The sequence below is a fragment of the Drosophila takahashii genome, chromosome 2R (assembly GCF_030179915.1).
Source record: "Drosophila takahashii strain IR98-3 E-12201 chromosome 2R, DtakHiC1v2, whole genome shotgun sequence".
NCBI lineage: Eukaryota > Metazoa > Arthropoda > Insecta > Diptera > Drosophilidae > Drosophila > Drosophila takahashii.
In genome coordinates, this window is record NC_091679.1 from 19187911 (window position 1) to 19214672 (window position 26762).

General features: G+C 36.9%; 1 protein-coding gene across 3 annotated transcripts; it reads left to right on the forward strand.

The window, feature by feature from the left end:
- Nucleotides 1–292: 292 nt before the first annotated feature.
- Nucleotides 293–25675, forward strand: vlc (disks large-associated protein 2). Of its 3 annotated transcripts, XM_044392738.2 has the most exons (7): nt 294–446; nt 521–691; nt 1133–1213; nt 1274–2451; nt 24558–24654; nt 24709–24863; nt 24924–25675. In XM_044392738.2, exons 3-7 carry the CDS (start codon nt 1144–1146, stop codon nt 25188–25190), a joined length of 1767 nt encoding a protein of 588 aa, XP_044248673.1. In that variant the 5' UTR covers nt 294–446; nt 521–691; nt 1133–1143; the 3' UTR covers nt 25191–25675. The 3 variants fall into 3 exon arrangements, with proteins under 3 accessions (XP_044248672.1, XP_044248673.1, XP_070068801.1); XM_044392737.2 differs by lacking the exon at nt 521–691 and having other exon boundaries at nt 293–446; XM_070212700.1 differs by lacking the exons at nt 294–446; nt 521–691 and having other exon boundaries at nt 816–1213.
- Nucleotides 25676–26762: the final 1087 nt, after the last annotated feature.

Below are 26762 nucleotides of genomic sequence, written 5' to 3' on the forward strand. Positions count from 1 at the left end.
GCTGTCCTGCGATTACAATTGTCAATAACAAATTATTTAAATCCATTGTTTACTTCAGCTCTCAAATGACAATAGCAGAACAGCTGTTTTCAGACGCGTTTGCCAATGGAAACACCTCACGTCCGCCTATCGCGTCGCCAATCAAAAATACACAAAAATACCGAAAAAACCGCATAGTGGAAAAATGCCTGAAGCCAGCAAGCCAATTCTACCATTCCACTTTCGACCGAAACTACTCAAAAAATACCAAATCACCGAAAAATCTAAAATATTGATGTCATCAACGAACTGGGTTTTTTAACGGATAGGTCAGGGCCACACAACTGCAGTGTTGTCTTTTTTGTACTTTTCAGAAAGGGCATCTAATTTTTAACAAGTTTTATCCTTAACTGTCTGGAGACTTGAATTCGCCCTTGTTCGGTTTCATTTCCCACTGAGTTGGCTGCGTAAGATCATTAACGTGTGAAATGTTACCAACCTGAATGCATGTGTCTACTGCGTCCGTTTTATTAATTTACAGAATTTAATTATTTTGTGGCTTAAAAACTCCGAACGCTAAAGATCCAGTTATGTCTTTATATCTACCGAATTATAAATAGTATTTTGGTGCCAAGTGTTTCAAGTTGTACACTTGTATGTACATACATACATCTCTGGAAGGAGATCGAAAGAACAAGAAAAACGGTGAAAAGTAAGCAAAGCGGAACTAGTAATGTGCCGTTAGAGTTGCTTTGCTGAGCGTGTTGACCTGTGTTGCGGACTTACACAATGTCAACCTCGGCTTCGTATCGTATCACGTCAGCTCATTTCACCAACTTGATACAAAAATTAAAAAAATGTTCCTTTTAAAAATTTGATTAGCCAAACAAATTCGATCCATTCCGTCTGTTCGCTGCACAAAGAGGGCTGCAGCCACTTGGATTGGGTTCTGCTTGGCATAAATGGCGAATAATTAGCTGCCGCCCTCGTTTGTTGCTCAGATAGCTTATTTTGTGCAAATTGGTCGTTATGAATGTGGGCGTCATCACATAATTGTTGGTCATGGCTTCCGGAAGGCAACAATCAGTTGCTAACTCCACTGGTTTATGAAATAAGATTTGTTAGCAAGAGTTCTACGCATTCTTTTCCACAGACGAGGTTTTCATGGATCGCAGTCTGGACTCTATTGGCAGCTGTTCTCTTGATGTAGACGCCGACTCCTCCGACATATCAGGTATAATTTCAAAATGCATGCATTCCACCTGTGGCTAACTTCTGCTTTGTCCCCTCGCAGACACCAGTGGCAGCCTAAATTTTCCCACGCCGCTTTCAGTAAAGGATATAACCCGCGACTTTACCGCCAACCTTCGGGAGCGCTGTGTACTACGCTCGCCTCAGCTGCCCCAGCACACAACCTCCGCCTACGTGGATTCCGGGTCGGCTGGTCTGGTACGTATGGTGCTGTCGCCTGTGGTCGTGGAGTCCGCCCTAGAGCCGAGCTCCGATGTCGCCGTTAATAGAACCGGTGGCGATTCTCCAGAAACTGCCGCTGTCGAAAAGAAGCCCAGCTATTTGAACCTGGCCTGCTGCGTCAACGGCTATTCCAACCTGACCACCTACGACTCTAAGATCCGACAGGATATTAACAAGTCGCGCGAAGTTTCTCCGATACGTCCCTCCACCAGCAGTCTGCAGTACTGCAGGCGCAGTCATTCCTTGGCGGCTCCAGTGCTTAATATCATGCCCTCTCCGGCCAGGAAGTTTAAATCCATTGAGTCCAACAATAATAATAACGGCTACAGCATGGAAAACGGATTAGAATCGGCCCAGGTAAATGGAAACGGAAGCTTTATAAAGCAGCGAGTGGAGCGTCTTTACGGGCCGGGTGCACTTGCCCAGGGTTTTTACAGCCCCAAAAAGCACCTGCAGTCCTTATCTCATAAAACGGGCCTGTCGGAAACGAACCGACGCGATATCGAATCCCCGCCAGGCTCGGAGTTGGCTCGAAAATTCAAGCAGCTTTCGCCTAGTAAGGACTACGGGGAGTTCCGGAGAAAACTCCAACATAACTGCTCACAGAGTGCAACGGCGCGGTTGGCAGAGCCTTTGCCTTTTTCAGATAAAGACGGAGATATAGACCTGCCTGTTTTCAGGCACCTTAGCCTCGAGTTCCGGGCACAACTGCCTACTGTGTCGCCCAAAAGGGGTGTACCTCGATCATGTATCGAACCTGAGATACAGCTTACCAGTGACGACACTCAGTCAGTGCCAGATTCTGGACCTATTGATGAAGTCGACCATAAGGCCGAGGAACTAATCGTGTTGGATTACGAGGAATATGTTAGCGCCCAAAAAATACTCCTTCCAGAAGGTGTCAAGGACGGTAACTACTTTCTTCAAATACTGAAAGATGAACAAATTCGTCTGTTGGCGCTGGCCTCGCTCGCTGAAAAATATGCAGATGCCTTGTCTGTAAGTAAACTCTCTTAGAACCATTTTGTCTACCGCACGTTAAACTAATATTAATTTATAAATTTTTAATTTTTTCCGCGGATAATAGTTGTGAAAGCTGCTTTTACGTTAAAACGCGTTTCAGACAATTACCAAAAATGCTATACCCTCAAGTAAAAAAACGGCACTCAGTGGGAACTTTAACAATAAAAACAAAAAAGGAAGCTAGCTTCGGCCAGCCGAAGCTTATATACCCTTGCAGATAAAGTAAATACCTATAGTTTAATGCTCACTCGGTGCAGTTCCAGGGATTCCAGATTCAGCGTGCCTATTTAAATTTTGTTTTTAAGTTGTCAGAAATCAAAACGCCTACTTCCTACAAAGTTACAATGAATTTTCTTATATTTGTTCGAATATTCCTATGGGAGGCTTAAGATATAGTGGTCCGATCCTGCAATAGAAAGAAGACTTTCGGGAAAGTTTCATCGCAATAGTTTTAAAACTGACAGACGGACATGGCTAGATAGACTTGGCTATTGGTGCTGATCAAGAATATATATACTTTATGTGGTCGAAAACGTCCCCTTCACTGCTTTGCAAACTACTGACTGAAATTATAATACCCTATGCAAGGGTATAAAAATTAAGAATTCAAAATTCAACTATTTTTTATAGCTGTTACTCGTAGAGTATTCGTGCAAAAGTGTGTAACAGCTAGAAGAAAGCGTTTCCGACCCCATAAAGTATATATATTCTTGATCAGGATCACTAGCCGAGTCGATCTGGCTGTGTCCGTCTGTCCGTCGGTCTGTCTGTCCGTCCGTATGAACGCTGAGATCTCGGAAACTACAAAAGCTAGAAGGTTGAGATTTCCCACACATATTCCTGGGCTACGCAGCGCAAGTTTATTTCAGCCGGGCACCACGCCCCCTCTAACGCCCACAATCGCCCACTAACGATTTTAAAATGTGTCCTGCGACCACATCTTTAAAAATTTCCGAGAAGTATAAATTCAATTTTGTTTTGTATATTTATACCTATCAAAATGTTGAAGACATTATTTAAATCGGACCATTCATTAAAAAGTTATACGGAATCAAAATTGTTTATATATCTATCTCCCTCGCACTCCCTTTAGTTAGTCGGGACACCAACCCGAGTACAGCGTTCGCACTCCCTTCAGCTGTGTGACGGGTATTAGATATTTCGGGACACCAACCCGACTATAGCGTTCTCTCTTGTTATACCCGTTACTCGTAGAGTAAAAGGGTATATTGTATTTGTGCAAAAGTATGTAACAGCTAGAAGGAAGCGTTTCCGACCCCATAAAGTATATATATTCTTGATCAGGATCACTAGCCGAGTCGATCTAGCCATGTCCGTCTGTCCGTCTGTCTGTCTGTATGAACGCTGAGATCTCGGAAACTATAAAAGCTAGAAGATTGACATTTTGCATGCAGATTCTAGGAGTTCCTACGCAGCGCAAGTTTATTTCAAAAGGGTGCCACGCCCCCTCTAACGCCCACAATCGCTTGTATACGATTTTAAAAATTTCAATATTTCGGAAAAGTAAAAATGCAGTTTTATTATGTTTATGAATACCTATCGAAATGTAGAAGAATTATTTAAATCGGACCATTCGTTAAAAAGTTACGGGGGATCAAAGTTTTTATCTCCTTCGCACACCCTTAAGCTGAGTAACGGGTATCTGATAGTTGGGGCACCCGACTATAGCGTTCTCTCTTGTTTTTAAATTAAAACCGCATGTAACTTTGGTATTTTACAAGTATTTTTCTCATTTTTTACGGTGTAAGTACTAATTTTTCTTCCAAATCCATTTTATTTATTAAAAGTAGTATTTTTAAAGAAATTTTAGGGAGTCACAAGCCATAATTAAGTGTTAAAGTTCCTTTTAAGCTGCAAATCAGATTTTAGCATCGATAATAACTTTGAGGTAACCAAATCCAAGCTTAGAAACTTTTTGGATCGTTCAATAGGCCCTGAAGATGATCCTAACTTAAGATAAAATACTAAAATTTATAGATAACACAAGTGTACTTATTATTTTGACCACACCAAAACCGACCTTTCGCTCAAATGTATGGCTAACATGGAATAGACAAGTTTTACTGTATCCATTGTTTGTTTTAAAAAGGTTTGGGAGGTCTTGCCTCAATAACTATAGAGATATCTCATAGCAAGTGAAGATGTAACGTGTGTAATTATTATTTTGACCAGTAGTGCTACTAAGCTACTAAGTAGTCCCTGCTACTAATTTTTTTACGAATACTCTACGAGTAACGGATTTAAAATCCACAAAACAGTCATACTAACAGCTGTGATATAAAAAAAATTTAAAACTAAATAAGAAAATCAATGTCTGCAGAAAAAGTCTCGCGGTTAAAATTAGACCGATGAGCAAGAGACAATTCTCGTAAAACTGGTGTCGGAGCAGAAAAATATCTTTTCGAAATCGCCTCCGGGAGATTGAATTCTTACAAGCGTGCAATCTATTAAACTTAGCTATTCTATAAAAACCAGCCGCATTTTATTGAAGATCAATTCGCGAAAAATAAATAAATTGTTTTGATAAAGACGCTATAGCAAAATAAACCTCCATAACAACTCGGCTGGCACGATAACAGCACAAAAATCGCCTAGAGTTATAAAAATACGAAGCCTTCACAATTTCTGCCAAAAAATTCCATATGGAACTTCTTCCTTTGCGTTGGCCTGACAAAGTGTAGGTGCTATTTGTTGTAAGCTCAGGAACACTTTTTAAAAGTGGTAATAAGTAAGGTAAGGCATGTTTTGCCCCTCCATTTTCTCAAAACTTTTCCCTAAAATTTGTTTATTTATATATATTTGAAGTCTTTTTTAGTAACAAAACTTTGGGTTAATTATAAGAAGCCAGGCTCAAGCTAGATTTAAACTGTGACACCTTTTCATTCAAATTCGCGAAAAAATTATCCTCGATGAACCGCGAATTCTTAGGGGGGTAGGGTCTTTGGCATCAAAAAATCAAGTATCTTAGCGATTGTTTCTGTAAAAACTGGTTGGATGGATTTAATTCAAACCAATTGTATATTATAAAGTGTCATTTAAATAACATCCACTAATTTGTAAAGCCGATACTATCGGATAATATATCGGGGGCAAAGCGATTGCTGGAACACTATTAAAAAAAGGCGTTTTGCGGTGACCACTCTATCTCCTCCAAAAATTATCGGATTTCCATTCTGCTTTTACATTTTGCTTTAAAAAAAAAAAACCCGCCCCCTGGGAAGCGCGATTTTCATTTTTTTTTTTTTTTAATTTGTTTTGCCCTTCCAAAGTCAAAAATGCGTTTTATACCTAAAAAATTCGTCTTTGGGCTTAAAAAAAATACAAAAAAGTTAACTTTTTTTATGCAGAAAAATATGCGACAAATTTGAAAACGATCGGTTGAGCCGTTTAGAAATGCCGATAACCACGGTATTTCAAAACGTGGTTTCGAGAAAAACGCACTTAAAGATGCACTTACGTACCTAAAGTCTTAGAGGTTAGGGTACTAATTTTGACATAACTTCTAAAGCTTTTGTCCGATTGACTTAAAACTTTTTTTGTATAATCTTAAGATGTTAATCTACAAGAACAAATTTAAAAAAAAATCGAATTTTTTTTTGAAAGACCTCACCCCTTTCCTTAAGAATTTACGTGCAAAAAGAACTTGGCGGTCGACCATGGTTCTCTTGTAATTCCAGGCTCAAGCTATATTTAAACTGTGAAAAAATTTACGTGCAAAAAGAACTTGGCGGTCGGCCATGGTTCTCTTGTAATTCCAGGCTCAAGCTATATTTAAACTGAAAAAATTTACGTGCAAAAAGAACTTGGCGTTCGGCCATGGTTCTCTTGTAATTGAATTTCAAAGTTCCCGGTAATGCTAAAAAAACAAGTCTGCTTTTCTATCGTTTGCTATAAAAAAAGTGATAAATCGTAGGGGGGAACGTAATCTCCGCATTTGCAAAAAAAAAAAACAAGAAAGGAAGCTAGTTTCGGCCAGCCAAAGCTTATATATCCATGCAGGTCGTTCCTATTACCTTACAAATCTCAAAAATTTTAAATTTCGTATTATTTAGACACTATTTTTTCTATCCTTCCCTATAGCAGCTATATAATATAGTCGTCCGATTTTTGTTAAATTGTTAAAAAAATAATATCCTACAGTAGATAAGAATACAATAAAAACCAACGGAGCTATAACTTGCTTCCATATAATTTACCATTAATTTTTCGATCGTTCCTATGGCAGCTATATGATATAGTCGTCCGATTTTTTAAATATTTAATTCGAAATTCAGAAATATTTAAAAAATAATGTCCCCAAGAGTAGAGTACCCTCTGCAAGGGTATAACAAGTATCAAAAATATGACAGTAGCCCTAAATTTGTATACCTGTTATAATGAGAACATTTTAGAAATGACGAAATTATTAAAAAAAATTTTACTTCAAAATACCTTTAATATAAGGTATAGCACAAATCTGTAGCTTAAGTATTTCGCAAGTTAGGGGCTTACGAAATTTAGCTATTTATAGCTGTTTTCCCGCCAAACTAGCGGGTTTTCCAAAAGTACTAAAGTAGAACTAAAGTTTCTTATATCGAGCTGTTGAACATCTTATAAAATTTTCAGGACTTTAAACCAACGTTTTGGGACAGACTGACATACTGACAAACTGACAAACAGAATTAAAATTTTATTTTGGGAAGAAGAAGAAAATCTTATTTTGGCTATAACTTTTGAATGGAGCATCGGATTTTATCATTCGAAGGGTATTTTCAATAAAACATTGCGTGGGGGGGATTTATCCCCACCGGCCCCAACAGATCCAAATTTCTAAATTTTTACTTTTACACTTTCACCGCTCTCTCTCCCAAACCAATTGATTTTCTTGAGGTCTTGGTATGCAATCCTTTAAGTTTTAGCAATACCTTTAATTTGGTGTATTACTCATTACGATCGGACTATCACAGCAGATTTTTAATTTTGCGGCTATATATAGTAGTCGCCTTCGCACACTCTCCTTGTGCGCTTCGTCACTACATGGACTGCCGTCCATAGTGATATTGTTTTCGTGTAAAAGTATGTAACAGCTAGAAGGAAGCGTTTCTAACCCCAAAAAGTATATATATTCTTGATCAGGGTCACTAGCCGAGTCGATTTAGCAATGGCCGTCTGTCTGTCTGTCTGTCCGTCCGTCCATATGAGCCTTGAGATCTCTGAAACTACAAAAGCTAGAAGGTTGAGATTTCCCACACACATTCTTGGGCTTCCTACGCAGCGCATGTTTATATCAGCCGAGCGCCACGCCCCTGTAACGCCCACAATCGCCCACTAACGATTTTAAAATGTGTCTGGCGGGCGCCATCTTTACACATTTCCGAGAAGTATAAATTCAATTTTGTTCTGTATATTTATACCTATCTAAATGTAGAACACATTTTCCAATTTGGACCATTCATAAAAAAGTTATGCGCAATCAAAATTTTATATATCCATCTTCCTCGCACTCCCTTTGGCTGAGTTACGATTATAGTCGGGACACCAACCCGAGTACAGCGTTCGCACTCTCTTTAGCTGAGTGACGGGTATTAGATAGTCGTGACACCAACCCGACTAGCGTTCTGTAATGTTTTCTTATGCAAATGCGGAGGGTCAAACGTGCTTTTAGGCATTTAGTTTCTTGGGCAATATGTCTTTTGGATACGAACCATACAAATGTTTTAAATTCAAGGCAAATTAGATATTTTTCATTAAAAAACCAGTATTTTTCTCTTGCAAATGCGGAATGTCAAACGTGATTTCCAAGGTATAGTTTATTTGTCAAAACTGCTTAGAATTGCCCATAGAATACGTTCCCCTTTACAATTTGGTGAACCCTAAATCGACCCACCCTAATATATGTACATTGTACACTTTTTATTTTTTTTGTCAAAATAAGACGAATTTAAAATTCCAGAAATCAGAGTAATTTGATCCCCACCATTCCCCACAGCCGCGTAAAAATTATCTCCGATGGACAGCGATTTCTTAAGAATTATTGTAACTATGGATTACCACATGTGTATTTTTATTGTGATAATCAGGAGAAATCGCGGTCCAAGGAGGATTATATATTTTAACCTTTATTTAAGTCTATTTAAGTCACCTTAAACAAAACATCAAGATTGAACTGGGTTTTCTTAGCTAATTGTTTAAGGGGGGAGATACATATAGAACTGCAAATTTGTCAAGTTTTTCATGATTTTTTTTAAACAATAAGGGTTTGTGCTAAAAGTTTGCAACTTGGCATGTTGATTATATAGTTACACCCGTTACTCGTAGAGTAAAAGGGTATATTAGATTCGTGCAAAAGTATGTAACAGGTAGAAGGAAGCGTTTCCGACCCTATAAACTATATATATTCTTTATCAGGATCACTAGCCGAGTCGATCTAGCCATGTCCGTCTGTCCGTCTGTCTGTCTGTATGAACGCTGAGATCTCGGAAACTACAAAAGCTAGAAGGTTGAGATTTTCCTCGCATATTCTTGGGCTTCCTACGCAGCGCAAGTTTATTTTAGCCGAGTGCCACGCCCCCTCTAACGCCCACAATCGCCCACTAACGATTTTAAAATGTGTCTGGCGCCCACACCTTTTAAGATTTCCGAGAAGTATAAATTCAATTTTGTTGTGCATATTTATACCTATCGAAATGTAGAAGACATTTTTAAAATCGGACCATTCATTAAAAAGTTATACGCAATCAAAATTTCTATATCTATCTCCCTTTAGCTGAGTTACGATTATTAGTCGGGACACCAACCCGAGTACAGCGTTCGCACTCCCTTTAGCTGAGTGACGGGTATTAGATAGTCGGGACACGAACCCGACTATAGCGTTCTCTCTTGTTCTTATATAATTTACTCCAATTTTATTTTTTCTTGTATCTTTTAAAATGACGGCTGTGGAAATTTTTTTGTCAGGCCTTTTTTTAAAAAAAGTAGGCCAGCTGCGGATCGTCTACAGGTCGCTGTGTAAATCCGATTTTTGTGAAACCAAATTTATTTTTTTCAGAAATAATGTAGAATCTGTCTGGACCTAACTCATAAAATATATCTCAAAAACTCTGATTGGGGCACTCTTTCAAAGTCAAAAATAAATTTATTTCATATTTTTCTTGTTGATTTTGCTTTACAAAAAATACTTCAACGTACAATTTTCTGCATAAAGTAGGTTCAGACAGTGCGCAATTTTATTACAAACATTTTCGTAAAAGCAGCATGATGATCGAAGCATTACTTTTTGAGATACAGGATCCGCAGCTAAAAAAAACATGGTTTCGAGAAAAACGCATTTAAAGTAATGAAATATATCTACTGCACAAGGAAGATGGGTGCCGTCATACTGGAATAAGTTCCAAAATAGTTCGAATTTCATCGTGAAACTTTCATGACACATTCTTAAAGAGTTATACTACCAATTTAAATAATAAAAAAAATTGCATTTTTTTGTTTTCTATATGTATTTTCTCCCATAATACTCAACACAATCTATTTAAATATGGCATAATTATGCACTACTTTCAAATGCTTCCTATTCGGGAATAGTTTAGCGGAGAGATTTCTAGCCCATAAAAGGTTGTTAAAAAAAAACCTAGAAATTTACCTCAATGGTAGTGCGGAAAAGTGTTCATCGAAACTATTTAAATAAATATAAAGATTCAAATTGTTTGAGTGTTATTTAATACTAGAGCCCTGCATGGGTATACAAAATGGGTTATTTGGGTACCCAAACGAAATTTCAGGTCAAGTAGGTCAGGCTTTCTTTTAAAAATTTACCTACCCAACCCGACCCCAAAATTATGGGCTCGTTTGGGTTTGGGTAAAATTGTACCCATTTACCCAAATACCCAAACCCAAACGACCCAAGTCAAATGGGCTTCAAGTAGATCAGTTCAGGTTTAAGGTTACCCAAAGAAAAAAAATTGATTTTCGCGAATTCTAAAGGTCAAGATTTGTTTCCACTTCTTTTGCCCATGCGAATTCTTTTGATCTTCAAATATTACAGATGTATGATCCACAGAAATATATTCTTTTGCTCTAAAGAATTCGCGGTTTTAGAAAAATAAATATGGAATATATAATTAGGTTTCTTAGTTAAGTTATGTATGATCCACACAAATATATCCTCTTACCCACCTTATAAACAAATTAAAAACAACAATACACTGCGCAATCAGAGCAGCACTAGGTGCTTTCAGGACTACTCCAACGAGCAACCTGCTAGTAGAAGCCAATATAGGCTCTTTCGACCACCGTATAAATCTCCTAACAGGCAAACTATCGAAGAAACTCATACACTCATTTGACACCCCTCTTAAAACCCTGACTAAAACCTCAAAAAAGAAATTTAAATACCCTAGCACAATAGACCGAATAATTAACATATGTAAGGAACTTCACCTTCCCTTCAGTCCAATTAAAAACTATCATAACAAAAAGTACGACATGGAAATTATAAATAAAGCCACCAACAAAACACTATCAAACTATAATAAAGCAAACACGCCCCCCTCAATATATAAACAACTTTTCGAGTCCTTAAAAAACACCATCCCCTTTCACAACATATTCTACACCGACGGCTCTATGGCCAATGGTATAATTAGTTACAGTGTAACCAAAGAAACCTATCCCATCAAAGCTGGACTCCTTCCCCACTATTCATCCGTTCTCTCAAGTGAACTTATAGCCATCCACGAAGCCGTAAAACTTGCATTGAAAACCCCAGGCAAACATGCTATCTGTTCTGACTCCCTCTCTGCTCTAAAGTCAATCATTAACTCCAAAAACCACTCCTATTATCCCTCAACTATAAGAAACCTTATCATAAACCACTTCCCAAAAATCATACTAATTTGGATCCCCAGTCACATCGGCATAGTAGGTAATGAGAATGCTGATAATACAGCTAAAGAGGCCCAACAATTTCCGCTCATCTACACCCCAAACAACAAGTCCAACGACATCTCTCACTTCCTAAAAAACCACAACAAATGTAAACTATCGGACATACTAAACAACGTTTCCCCTTGGTACAAAAAAATTCTTCATTCTTCCCCTCAAACCATCGTTAACATATCCCCCAACCAATCTAGGAAAGCTCAAATCCTCATTAACCGACTCAGGTTAGGACACACCAAGCTCACAAATGCTCACTACATAGATAGGTCACTTTCAAATACGTGCCCGTTCTGCAACAACTCGACAATTAGCCTAAACCACATAATAATCAGCTGTCCCTCACTATCCCAACACAGAAGAGATATCTTTAACTCCGAAGACCCCATTCACTTCATTGCAAACCCTACTAACGTCAGCATCAACAAAATCATCTCGTTCCTCCGTATAACTAATTTAGCACATACTATCTAAGAAAACTGTCCCTCAATAAAATATTCAGTCGAGCCGAAAGCCTTAGTTGCTAGCGCTCTAAAAATCCCCAGTTAGCTCATAGTTTTAACTGTAAGTTAGCTTTATATAAATAAATAAATAAAATATCCTCTTAGTCCTAAGAATTCGCGGTTTGTGAAGAATTAATAATTATAGAGCCAAGTATAAGCATTAGTGCCTTAGCTAAGAAGAACACGGTCCAACCAATCTGAAGATCCTCCTGTTCTTAAGAATTCGCGGGTTGGAAGAATTAATATAAAATCTATAGAATCGATTTTTTGAAAAACCGCGAATTCTTAGGATTAAGAAGATATATTTGTGTGGATCATACATAACTTAACTAAGAAACCTAATGGTATATTCTATATCGATTTTCAAAAACCGCGAATTCTTTAGAGCAGCGGTCGGCAGCGCCCTATTAAGTGAGCATAGGGTTTTGTTCTGCCGGCGCGCTGCTCGCACACGTATAACGTAGAACAGCGGTCTGCACACACACATCGATGAGCTGCCCAGTGCAAATTACTCACACAAATATAAAACAAAATGTCAACGTATGTGTGTGCCGACCGCTGCTTTAGAGCAAGAGAATTTGTTTTTGTGGATCATAAATCTGTAATATTTGAAGACCACAAGAATTCGCATGGGCGGAGGATGTGGAAACAAATGTCGATACATCGTATCCTTTAATTTTAAATATAATACACAAATAACCATCTTGACCTTAAGAATTCGCGACGGGTCAATGAGCTGTGAAAATTGTGCTCATCGTCTTATTTAAAAATTAATTTTTTTTTCTTTGGGTAACCTTAAACCTGAACTGTTCTACTTGAAACCCATTTGACTTGGGTCGTTTGGGTTTGGGTAAAAATTTACTCACTTACCCAAATACCCAAACCCAAACGACCCAAGTCATATGGGTTTCAAGTAGGTCGGTTGGGTTTAAGGTTTGACAAACAAGTCAGGTTACTTGTGCAGGGCTCTATTTAATACTTTAAAATGGTGGGGGACCGTGGTTGGCTATGATAATTCCTGGCCGACACTAAATTCTCGATACAGCATTGTGACATCACCGCGCTCCACTAATAACATTGTTATTTGCATACGTTATTTTCAAGAAACAAAAAATAAATAAAATAATTTTATAGGAACTCATTGAAGCAATTAACTCATTAAAATGTAATTACTTTGATTGAAAAAATTTGAAAAGCACCCTTGTTTTTTATAGAAAAACCGGTAACTTTGAAATTACACTACAAAAAAACCAAGGCCATTGAGGAAAATTTTTTTTTCCAAATTTTGGGGGGAAGTCCGTTAATCTGGACTATTACCAAAAGTTACCGTGTAAGTTGAGACACCCGTTTGGTCACTTTCTGTCTAGTACATTTCTTTGAGATTAGGGAAAATGTTATCGTTCAAAGAGCCTTTTGGTTTTAATTGTTTTTTGGTCTAATTAAAAATGGACGGGAAAGAAGTAAAACGAACTAAAATTTGGTTTAATGAAAATAAATAAACAGTTTCTAAAAGTTTGGAGCATTTTTAAAGTGAGTTTTATTGACTTTTAAAAGTGTGCCAACTTACAGACCTCTTTTTCCATTTGTCGTTTTTTGGCACTTTCCAAAAAAAAACAAGAGAGAACGCTATAGTCGGGTTGGTGTCCCGACTATCTAATACCCGTCACTCAGCTAAAGGGAGTGCGAGGGAGATAGATATATAAATTTTGATTGCGTATAACTTTTTAATGAGTGGTCCGAATGAATTCTGTCCGTCCGTATTAACGCTGAGATCTCGGAAACTACAAAAGCTAGAAGGTTGAGATTTTCCACACATATTCTTGGGCTTCCTACGCAGCGCAAGTTTATTTCAGCCGAGCGCCACGCCCCCTCTAGCGCCCACAACGGCCCACTTACAATTTTAAAATGTGTCTGGCGTCCACACCTTTAAAGATTTCCAAGAAGTATAAATGCAAGTTTGTTGTGTATACTTATACCTATCGAAATCCTATCGGACCATTCAATAAAAAGTTATATGCAATCAAAACAAGAAAGGAAGCTAGCTCCGGCCAGCCGAAGCTTATATACCCTTGCAGATCATTCCCATTAACTTACAAATAGCAAAAATTTTAAGTTTCGTTTTGTTTTGACATTAATTTTTCTATACTTTCCTATGGCAGCTATATAATATAGTCATCCGATTTTTGTTAAATTCCGAAATTCGAAATTCCGAAATATTAAGGGGTTGAATAATTGTGATAGATGAAAAAATCGATTTTTTTTATTGCATATTCTTGAAGTATATACTGTTGAGAATACTCTCACAAAAATTCATAATGATCGGAGCATTAGAACCGAAATTTTAGCTATTTTTAGCGCACTACCTGCACATCGGCCGTTACAAACTTGAAACTTTACACGCGATTATCTCAGAATCTTGTTTTTTCGAAATTACCTTTGCGGTGGACACGATTACTAAAAAACTATTAATCCGATCGACATCAAATTTTGACCACTTATTTATTATAACAATAGCTAGCCCTTGAACGAAGGATTTTCAATTTTTTTGAAAACTTCTTTTTTTAGAGCATAAAATCCAAAATTTTATACCTTGAAAAAGTACATTTTTTTTTAAGACCGTCACCATTTTTTTTAAATCAAAATTTTTACAAATCTTTTATTCAGGGACTAGGCAATAGAATATACTAACGAAATTTTTTTGAATTGGGGATTTGAGATGAACCGTTCTTGGGATATGATGTCCACCGCAAGTCACCATCGAAAAAAGACGATCTTGGAATTTGGCCATAACATTTTTATTACTTACGGAAAAATTTTAATAAGTACCCAGAAACATGTACTAAACAACGCCGGCAAAACATTTTTAATAAGTATTTTTTTTGGTGTCAAAAAAAAAATCGGTAAAATTTCATTTTTGTGTGCGGTACAACTGTATATAACCCCTTAAATAAAAATCATATCCTAGAGTAGAAGAGAATACAATAAAAATCAACGGAGCTAGAATTTGTGGCTATGATAAAGTCGTCCGATTTTTAAAATATTTAATTCGAATTTCAGGAATATTTAAAAAATAACATCCCCAAAAGTAGAAAGTAATATTTCAAAAAACACCGAAACTAGAATTTTTTAACTTTTCTTTTCCGATCCTTCCTATGGGAGCTATAAGATGCGATCCGGTCGGTTCCGACATATATACTACCTGCAATAGAAATAAGACTTTTGGGAAAGTTTCATCCCGATAGCTCAAAAACTGAGAGACTAGTTCGCGTAAAAACAGACAGACGGTCAGACGGAAACGTCTCCTTCACTGCGTTGCAAACTTCTGACTGAAATCATAATACCCTTTGCAAGGGTATAAAAATGGTATACATCCATCTCCCTCTCACTCCCTTTAGCCGAGTGACGGGTATTAGATAGTCGGGACAACAACTGGACTATAGTGTTCTCTCTGGTTATTTATTATTTTTCCCTAATGAAAAACGTATTTCTTTTTTGTTTATTTTGAAGCTAAACGACTAACCTTTCGATCGGTACATAATGCGTGAAGTTTCATAAGCGAATTTCGAAATGCCAGATTAATAACATAAGAGTTAACAACCTAGAGACCTCTCTCCTACCCATTCATATCCACATACTTTCTATATAATTTTGGCATTTAAAGGGTTATACGGTTGTGGACCATGTTTTTAAATTACACAGAACAACAAAATGGACTTTATTAAAAGGTATCAGGCCTATTGGCATTGAAATATGTTAATATATAATATATAAGCATATCTGCATACTTAGTTTTCGCGTTTAACGGGTGGTATTTGTGCAATCGCTGTTTGAAAAAAGTTGGTGTCCCGACTATAATCGTAACTCAGCTAATGGGAGTGCGAGGGAGAAAGATATGTAAAGATATTTTGATTGCGTATAACTTTTTAATGAATTGTCCGATTTGAAAAATGTCTTCATTTCGATAGGTATAAGTATACACAACAAAATTGCATTTATACTTCTCAGAAATCTTTAAAGATGTCGGCGCAGGACACATTTTAAAATCGTTAGTGGGCGATTGTGGGTGTTAGAGGGGGCGTGGCGCTCGGCTAAAATAAACTTGCGCTGCGTAGGAGGCCCAAGAAGTCCAAGACGTCGGCATTATGCCACCACACAAAAATGAGCGAAACGGCTTCACTGTACATGCATGTTTCATGTAGTAGCCAACTACAATCATCAACAGTGATATCGCTGTCTTGGTCAACGATCGAAGTGGGTTACCATGCAAGCCGCGCTATAACTGGTTGGGAACTTTAGCGTAGCCAGAGCGGTAAACTTCGAAAAGCTGATCAAGCCCTTAGTGTGTGTTGGACTTTGTTCTGTCATTGATCTCTATCAGAGTTCCGTGACAGTTTGTGAAGAATATGCGCTAATGCATATTTTTAGGCTTCCATATAGCAGCCTTTTACGGCGTGTTGACCGTTTTGTTATAGAGAAGTTTTTAGCTAAAATCATTGTACGTCGAGGGATGGAATTTATAGAATTTTTTCCGTAAGTACGTGAAAAGTAACAAGTATTTTTAGATCCCATTTTACATAATCTGACACATTCGTAAAAATTTATCTTTCAATTTGGTTAGCAGTAGGCACAGAACATCGAAAAATTATATTTTTAAGGGGTTAGTATGCCTATTAAAAATCTCCCCCCACAATTTTAAGGCTACGCCACTGCACAGTGCACTATGGGAAAAAAGTCTATTTTTTTGTCATAAAATCTACTTATTTTACAAATTATTTTTAAAAATAAAATATATTTTGTGAATTTACATACCCTAATTAGCCAAGAACAGTTATCTAAGATTTTTTACTAGCAACACTATAAGGTTGATAAACGAACAAAGTCAGCTGTTTGATTGACTTTGTTGTGTGCGTAAATTAGTGAAAAATCTTTGCAAACTTTGAGTGCTTATTTTGTGGAGCAACAAAATGGTTTATTATTTCTGATCATGTCAACTCGTAGCAAAGGTATTTATAAATGTATCTTAGATTACATGTTTTGATTATTGTGGCTTGTTGTCCAACTGTGAACTGTTTTAAATGTGTATCTTTTTAGCTTAAAACTAACAAGTTTGTTTGTGTTCCGTGGTGTACAACTTATAAATGGCACAAAGTTGCAAAAAGGTAAAAACGCAAAGTTATTACAAAATGTATCCTTAATATCGCAAAACTAATAATTTTTGCAACTTTTTGCACGTTTCTTAAAAAAAATGACTTAAATCCAGCAACTTATAAACATAAAAAAAATATTTTTTTAAATAAAAAAACAATCTAAGTGGCTTTCATTAATCTTAAAAATTGAATTCATGGAAAGGGACAAGTCAAGCGAAAATCCTGGCTGCAAAGCACTCAAATATAAAGAAGCTGGACCCCCGTTAAAGCTAAAATTGGCATCTGCTCTAAGATAATATTTCACTTTTCTTGTACATGACACCAATTTTTTTTTTGACAAATTTTAAAAATTAACGTAAACCGAAATTATTTTACCGTCTTACCAATACAAATACAAATTTTTTAAAATCCCTGCCAATTAATTTGAATATGCGGCGTGGGCGGTGGATGAAAACAATGGTCCGATTCAAAAAGCAACAAAAACCGAAATTACAGCTTTATCTTAATAGTATATATACAAAATTTCTAAATTGTATCTCTAAAACTAGAGTTTATGCCAAAAAAATAGACTTTTTTCCCATAGTGCAGTGTAAGATTTGGCCAATCTAGCGGGACTTTTAGCAAAAGTTGAACTATTTTTGAGGTCGATGAGCTTTAAGCAGCAGTTTTAGAAATGTTCAACTATTACAAAAACAGGCACAAAACAAACAATTTTTTTTGGAAGATAACGGTTTTTAAAGTTGGACTTTAGAAATGCATGCAAAATTGCACTGGGAAGCGAGCAACAGTTGACCAAGTTTATTCTTATCAATTGCATCGCGTGATCAGTGGGTGCAGCCAAAAGTTATTTTTCCTAAAAACTTTAGACAATTTTTATTCCACTTTCAAAAACAAAAACATTTTTTTTTGACAAAAAAATTTTTTTTTCATTTTTTGAAAAAAGTGCTAAAAAGTAAGTGTATTTTTTCATGTTTCTGTTTTTTGGTGGAAAAAAACTTATATTATTCTATCGTATTCTATCCAACCAGAACATACATCCTTCGCATGCATTCATTCTGATTTAGAATCTAAAATAAAATCTTGCCCATGTTTTGCCCAAAGACCTTCTATTTAGAAATGAGTGAAATAAGCCGTGCTGCATTTATCGAGGTTTGGTCGAAAAACATAAAAACCACTCCGCGAGACGCTCTTGTAAAGCACGCAGTGATGGTGTTTGGCAATGACATTGATCACTCCAAATTGAAATTACACTGTCTTTTGAGTTTCAAAACCGATTTGAGAAATCTAGGTGAGATAAAGCCAAGTTTTTTGCTCATAATGCAAGTGGCCTTCAGGTCACATTAAATGGCGAAGACTGTCGCATTGATGTCATTGCTTCCACCTCAAGTACAAGAGGGAGGTCACAAAAAGTCTTTTCTGAGTGTTGTCCTAAACACACAAAAGAGGAAAAGCCAAGAATTGTTGCCTACGATAGATGAGGATCAATTGCTATCAGTTGCAGAACAGGCTTTGCGGGCGGAAGGAAAACGGGATTCAGCTAAATTAATTAATGAATTACCAAATGCTCCCCCGTCCACGGGGACTATAATTAAGAAAGCTAAATTATCTTCTAATAGCACTGCAAAACACCTTTCAGCAGATCAAGCACTTGCCCTTCTGATAGAAAGTAAATTATCAATGCACAACAATACCACAAAAATTGTCTGTCCAAAATTATATCCATGTTATGATCTCGTTAAGGAGACAAAAATGTTATGCTATCCTACTGGTATAAAAGTAAGAATACCCTATGCTAAAATAAGTTTACAGTCCCTTATTGATCATACCGTAAAACGGCTGATAAGTGCTCAAGAAGACATTTTTGAGTCACTGTCTCCTCTAGACGATGTACACATGAAGTTTGAATTGTTACCATTTAATAAAAAAAAATCTTAAAAATATAAACCAAATTTTTTTTTGTTTTTTGTTTATTAATTATCTTTTATATAAAACCTTATTTGCAGCTGTTTAGTTTATAACTTCGAAGTTACAGCTAAAAACATGAGCATATAACCAAAATTCCACATTTTCAAAAAAAAACGAGGACGGAAGCTAACTTCGGCAAGCCGAAGTTTTAATACCCTTGCAGATTTAACGAATTAAAACTTGACTAGACTAGCAACATGAATTAATAAACAACAAAATATTTTATAATTGAAAAAATAAAATTTTAAAATTTTTCACCCTATTGTTCCTATGGGATCTATAGGATATAGACGCCCGATCGGCACGCGCGTTTACCCTAATGAAGGTACGCACAAAAAAATACGATTTGGAAAGTTTCATGGGAATAGCTAATATTTTGCGCGAAATATCCTGAAAAACGTCAAATTTTGACCGATTTCACCCTATTGTTCCTATGGGAGCTATAAGATATAGACGTCCGATCGGCACGCGCTTTTACCCTGATCAAGGTACGCACAAAAAAATACGATTTGGAAAGATTCATGCCAATAGCTCTTACACTGAGCGAAATATCTTCATTTTTGTGAAAGCTATATACGATTGTTCCTATGGGAGCTATAGGATATAGACGTCCGATCGGGTCGGCTTTCAAAGTTGATCTGCGTACACATGTTTTAGGACGACTGTGAAAGTTTCAAGGCGCTAGCTTTTAAACTGAAGTCGCAAACGGTATTGAAACAGACATACAGACGGACAGACGGACAGACGGACATGGCTATATCGACTCCCCTATTGATCCTGATCAAGAATATATATACTTTATGGGGTCGGAAACGTCTCCTTCACTGCGTTACAAACTTCTGACCAAAATTATAATACCCTCTGCAAGGGTATAAAAAAAAAGTGGCCTCCACAAATTAAAAACAAAATTTTTTTAGTTGGCGAAAATTATAACAAAAAATACGAAAATAGTTAAAAGTTTCAAAATTTTTTTTGTAATTTTTGTTGGGGCTTTGATCTTTAAAAAAAACAGTTTTTTTTAAATTTTTAACGCTCTCAAAAGTGCTACGCCCATTTTTAATGTTCAACATAATCTTTGGGCTTACTAGAATATTCACTCCTAATTTGAAGCCGATATCTTTAAAAATACGACTCCTACTGATTTAAGTCCCCCTAGATTGGCAAAATCTTACACTGTGCACTGTTACGTAAATGGATTCAATGAATTATTTTAAATTTCTTTCCTAAATGTGAATAAATCAATTTAAATTTTTAGTTTTATAGAATCGAATGAATGAATGAAAGGCATGAATCCAAAAATAACAACATTTTAAACAGAGGGCTTAGAATTAAATACTAGTGTTGGGTAAAAACTGCTCATTTTGGTGAACATGTTCACTTGTTCTTTTTTTTCCCAATGACTCAAATTACTCAGTTTGCTCACTTGCGCACTTGTTCACTTGCTCACTGGTTCTGTCCTTAACTTTTTCACTGGATCTGAGAAAACAGCTCATTGTCTGTAAAACCGTATGCAAAATGCACCCTAAAAGTAAAAAAAATACTTTCTGTGCCACAAACAGCAAGAGGGCAACTGAGGAAGTGAACTAAAAAGATCAAATAAGAGAGCCAAACTGCACAAGTGAACAAAAAAGAGCAAGTAAGAGAGCAAAACTGAGCAAGTGAACAAAAAGGAGCAAGTGAGCAAAAATGAACAAGTGAAGAATAAAGAACAAGTTCGAAGGAACATGTTCTCTCACTCAGTTTAGTGAGCAACTCTTTTTTTTTCACTCACTGATGAGCAACCCAACACTTCTGTTCACCGCATCAAGTTTGGTGGGAATAGAGGTGAACAAATTACTTCAATGGCTCATAGGCTTTGATTGACTCAAATTATGATGGAACCTTAAATGCAATTATGTAAAAGGGCATTTAAGCAATTTTTATACTCGTTACTCGTAGAGTAAAAGGGTATATTGTATTCGTTCAAAAGTATTTGACAGCTAGAATGAAGCGTTTCTGAAGCGTTTCTGACCCCATAAAGTATATATATTCTATAAAGGTCTAGGCCTGTACCTGTGTCAACTCCCGCCGCCTGGGGCGCTGTTTCACGGCCACGCAGAGGAATCGTCTCTAAACGTGGACAGAAGTCAGAGCTCCCAGTTCTGGTATAGGCTCCCACTGTTCGGGGTGGGGTGCGTCGGTCGAAACCGAGACGGAAAACTATACAAGCGGAGAGAGAAAACCCGTACTTGCACGCCTTCACATCTGTGCACGTGGCTGCCACCAAAGTCCAGTTGCGCAGAGGAATCTTCTCGAAAACGCAACCGGCTTGGCTTAGGCCACTGTTTTAGCAAACGCGGATCAGGGCTTTGAGGGTCAGGGAGAAATCAACCCAACTCGGCGAAGGTTTTTGCTGTTCTTACTGTCCGTGGTTTTATTTTAGTTTCTTGGTTCTCTTGTTTGGGCTTTTCTTCCTCTTTTACATATATGTACCTTTTCCTTAGCCGCACTATTTTCTTTCCCTGTCCCTATCTCTCTTGCACTCTACTCACTAGGGTCATTCGTCCTGATCCTTGGTGTCCTTGCGTGGTTCTCTACCGCGATGCTTAGACTTCTACTTGCGGCGAATGAAAGAGAGCTGGGACTGGCGGCCGACGGGCTTTTATAGCCAGCCGGGCCCTCGCTTCTCAACACTGGAAACGTGCGTGGGTCGCCTAATCCGATCGTGTGTAGGCCGCCTAACCTGAGTTGAGCGCCTCATCAGCTGAGATCCCAATTAGCACGCTAAATAGCGCCTGTTTGAACTACCGGCTAACGGCCGTTTAATACCCTAAGAGCCGTTTTCTCGTCCGTACTTTAGTTTGCCTGCCGGGACAACGGAGCGATAAACAAAAAATGGTTTACTCGTCCTTATGTTAGCGCAGGTAGGGACAAATTTTGACTCGGTACTTCATCCAACGTGCAAAATTTGTGCGGTTGGATTGTGCGCAAGTGTTGCCAGACATTTGAGCGTTGTCAATCTGGTTCCACTCTTCATTCGAAAACAGGTGATTCTATTTACAGTTAAATACAAATCAAAATTGTTAATGTCATCCAATTGATTTTAAAATGAATTCCCGAGCGATTTATCTTCAAACTCTGAAGTGAAGTCTGAAGTGCGAACCTATCGGCGCAGATATCACGACCAAAGAAATTACTTCGAACATTACAGTGATGAAGAATTTGTTAAAAGGGTTCTCTTAAGAAAAAGCGGTAAAATTTGTTTTACAAAAAAATGTTTTGCACCTTGAATTTAAAGTAAAGCAGTAAGTGCATTCATTTGATTTAACTAATTCCATATAATCACAAACCATTATTATCGGGAAACGATAATACATGGGTTAAGCTTCTAATAGCTCTTAGATTCTACGCAAGCGGAAGTTTTCGTATAACTGTAGGCAATTTTTGTGGTGTTAGCGTGGCCACTGACAGTCGAGTTGTTAAGGCGTTAATTTTGCTATAGCGTCTTTTTCAAAACAATTTATGAAGTACCGGCGTATTAAAGATCTTCAAGAAAATGTTGTTGATTTTTAAAAAATAGCCAAGTTTTCGAAAGTCCAAGATAGGACATAGATTGCCATAGATTGCACGCATGTAAGAATTCAATCTCCCGGAGGCGATTCCGAAGACACCAGTTCTACAAGAATTGTGTCCTGTTCATCGGTATAATATTTACCGCGAAACTTTCTTTCTGCCGACATTGTTTTTTATTAGTTTGAAATTTTGTTTATATCATCAGCTGTTAGTATGACTGTTTTATGGTATTTTTCGATAGTTTTTCGATTAATTGTTGACAATTAGTTAACTCTTCTATTGTGGGGCTGCCACCCAGTCTCAAATTAGTGCGCCTTTTATTTGGAGTTTTAAATGACGGACGAGAAAACGAAAACTGATTTGCCACCGGGATAAATTTATCCTTCTATTAGCTAAATTTTACTTTGCAGGACGGACGAGAAAACGGCCCTAAATAACGCCTACTGGCTAACGGTCGATTAATACACTAAATAACGCCTGTTTGAACTACTCGCTAACGGCCGAAGTTTTGAACTTAACGACTCTTTTGGCTTCTTGCCTGCCTCCGTGGCCTATCCTAACTTAGTACTAGTTTTCCTTATTATTTACCAATATGTCTTTGTATGCTTATATTCTAAATTTACTCGCTGGATGTGGGGCAGCTTTTACGGTGCCTCACAGATTTTCGAGAAGTATAAATGCAATTTTATTGTGTATATTTATACCTATCGAAATAGATAGTAGAAGACATTTTTAAAATAGGACCATACATTAAAAAGTTATACGCAATCAAAATTGTTTATATATCTATCTCCCTCGCACTCCCTTTATCTGAGTGACGGGTATTAAATATTCGGGACACCATCCCGACTATAGCGTTCTCTTTTGTTTGTTAAAGGTTTGTTTATAATTGAGCACAGACCATCGAAGATATCTTAGATCGGTGAATGACGCATATAGATGCCTGTAAAATATTTTAAGGCACATATTTTTCCTTGTATTTTTATACCCTTGCAGAGGGTATTATGATTTCAGTCAGAAGTTTGCAACGCAGTGAAGGAGACATTTCCGACCCCATAAAGTATATATATTCTTGATCAGCATCACAAGACGAGTCGATCTAGCCATGTCCGTCTGTCCGTCTGTCCGTCCGTCTGTCCGTCCGTCTGTCCGTCCGTCTGTCCGTCTGTCCGTCCGTTTCTACGCAAACTAGTCTCTCAGTTTTAAAGCTATCGGGATGAAACTTTCGTAGAAGTCGTATTTCTATTGCAGGTAGTATATATGTCGGAACCAACCGGATCGGACAACTATATCTTATAGCTCCCATAGGAAGGATTAAAAAAAAAGAAACGTAAAAAAATTCTAGCTCCGGTGTTTTTTTAAATTTTACCTTCTCCTCTTGGGAATATTTTTTTCTTTATATTTCTGAATTTCGGTTTTTTTGTTTTTTAAATCGGATCACTATATCATATAGCTGCCATAGGAACGGTCGAAAAATTAAATGGAAATTAATGGGAAAAAATTATATCTTTGTTGGTTTTTATTACATTCCCTTCTTCTCTGGGATATGACTATTTTGAAATATTTCCGAACTTCGATTTTAATTTTTAAAAGATCGAACTACTATATCATATAGCTGTGATAGAAACGATCGAAAAATTAATGTGAAATAATAAGAAATTTAACATTTTTGCGATTTGTAAATTAATAGAATGATCTGCAAGGGTATATAAGCTTCGGTTTGCCGAAGCTAGCTTCCTTTCTTGTTTTAAACCTGTTCGCCGCATCAAGGTGCTTGTGAATAGAGGTGAACAAATTAATTAAATGGTTTATAGGCTTTGATTGACTCAAATTAAGACTTCAATGCAATTATGTAGAAGGGCATCTAAGCTATTTTTTTTATTGCATTATATTTATTAATTATAAATTAGTATATAATTTTTGGTTTGCCAAAGCTAGCTTCCTTTCATGTTGTTATTATTTTTTCCGTTGTATTACACAGACGAATCCGGACATCACAGAAGACACCTTTGGGCTATTGCGGTCGGCGTCCGGTAAAGCCCGCCTTTTGGTCTCGCAGAAAATGAAACAATTCGAGGGTGGGCTAAGCTAAAATAAGAATCCGCATCACGTTAATGATTTTCATATTCTAGGCCTTTGCCACAACAATCTGAATCGCTCCCCGGAGGATGAGTTTCCAACAACAGTTGACGATTTACAAGGATTCTGGGACATGGTTTATTTGCAGGTGGAACATGTGGATTCTATTTTCGCTGATATTGAGCACTTAAAAGATAACGAGTGGAAGGTTAGAGTTGAACAATCTATTTGTGGCTTTTTATAATTTCTAGTATTGTGTTTTACGCAGCGCATCCCTGAGTCGGTTAATGTGATCCCCATATCAACTAGAAAGACACAATCCGCAAAGATTGGCGTCTTGAAAGGAAAATCAAGCGGGAAGATGAACAACAGTAGTGTAAATGGATCCAGAGCTCTTCCACCAAATTCGGCAGCGGCATTAAAGCGCGAGTCCCAAAGAAAACAATTGATGGAAATGAAACGTCAGCGTCGTGAGGCTATGGCCGCGGCGGCCAGCGATCTACCGGTAATGATCGACGACACAAAAAATAAATAGAGCTCACTGCGAATAATCACTCCTGATTTCTAGTTACATATGTATTTTAAATTAACACTCACTCACAAGCGTAATTCACAGAAGCATACTCAAACTTATACATCATAAAAAATCCATATATATGCTTAAAACTTTCTAGTTGAATTAATCTTTAACTAGTCCTAAATAAATTCACGTGGTGGAGCTGCATAATATAACTTCATAACTGTACAGTTAAAAACTGTCACAAAATGTCACAAATCTAGAAGATTACCAAGGAAATGAGATATCGCTTTAGCATATTAAGCAATTTTGTGTATTATTATCAACTGCTATTGACCGAATATTGTTTATACAAATTGCCTTGCTGCATGTGAATTTTCTTGTTAATCAATCGTTCTGCACTTATGTAACTGAAAATTTTTATTAATTACTTCATTACATTAAAAAGACATTTTTTCTCGTGTAATAATTTTTAAGTACAATAAACACCAACAAAACATTTATATTACCTAAAAATGTATCTTCATACCCGTTACTCGATCACTCTACGAATCCGTTAGAAGGAGTATATCTGAAAAAGGAGATGAAATACAAACATATATTCTTAATCATTATCACTATCAGAGTCGATCTAGCCATGTCCGTCTGTCCTTATGATCGGTGAGGTCTCGAAAAGTTCAAAAGCTATAAGGCCCACAAATCGCAAAAAACGAGGCCTTACAGTTTTTATGCTAGAATGAAAATGTTTATTTTTTTTTTTTTTAAAAGCCCAGAATACCATATTCTCACTGACGAACAATCTCAATGCTTATATACATGCCGAATATCGTACAAATCGCAGTATTATTTTAAAAGTTATAGTACCAATTCCCTCCGCATGCGGTGCTCGCTTCGCTAGTGTGTGCTTTTTATAAAGTCCCCGGAATTTTATTTTCAAATTGGTGTATAGAGTAACGGGTATCTGATAGTCGAGGCATTTCTTCATGTATTATATTATTTTTTTTAAAATACTAAATCGGAACCACACATGGCATATTTACAATTTTTAATTTGTTGGGCGCTGCTTAAAAAATTATAAATATAGACAATATTTTGTAAATTATATATTATAAAAGTGATTAATAATATTTTATAATAAATTATTTTTTACTTATTGGTAAAAACTTTAACTTCGTATGAAAGCTGAATGGTAGGAGGTTATACAGAGCTATCTAGTAGGAACTTTCCGTAAGTAAGCGCCCCACTTAATACTCATAAGGGAAATCTACACCAATCACTTGTGAGGTATGCTGCTCAATCCAGAAGAATTATGTATAGAAACGCGTTTAATTTAGATTATATCCCTGCCTGTGTTGTTATATGAGGAAATTAATATTTAGGGTATTCACCAGTCCTGGCAGGTCTCCCTAATGGCAACTGTGGCAGGTGAAATACATGAAATAAAAAATGTCTGGCGCCCACACCTTTCAAGATTTCCGAGAAGTATAAATGCAATTTTGTTGTGTATATTTATACCTATGGAAATGTAGAAGACATTTTTTAAATCGGACCATTCATTAAAAAGTTATGCGCAATCAAAAAAATTGTATA

Bases quoted from the DNA above. Each gene is read 5' to 3' on its own strand.
- vlc (XM_044392737.2), top strand. From the start codon at position 1,144: ATGGATCGCAGTCTGGACTCTATTGGCAGCTGTTCTCTTGATGTAGAC. The intron at 2,452-24,557 runs GTAAGTAAACTC...TGTATTACACAG, and splicing joins AATATGCAGATGCCTTGTCT to ACGAATCCGGACATCACAGA. The intron at 24,864-24,923 runs GTTAGAGTTGAA...TGTTTTACGCAG, and splicing joins TAAAAGATAACGAGTGGAAG to CGCATCCCTGAGTCGGTTAA.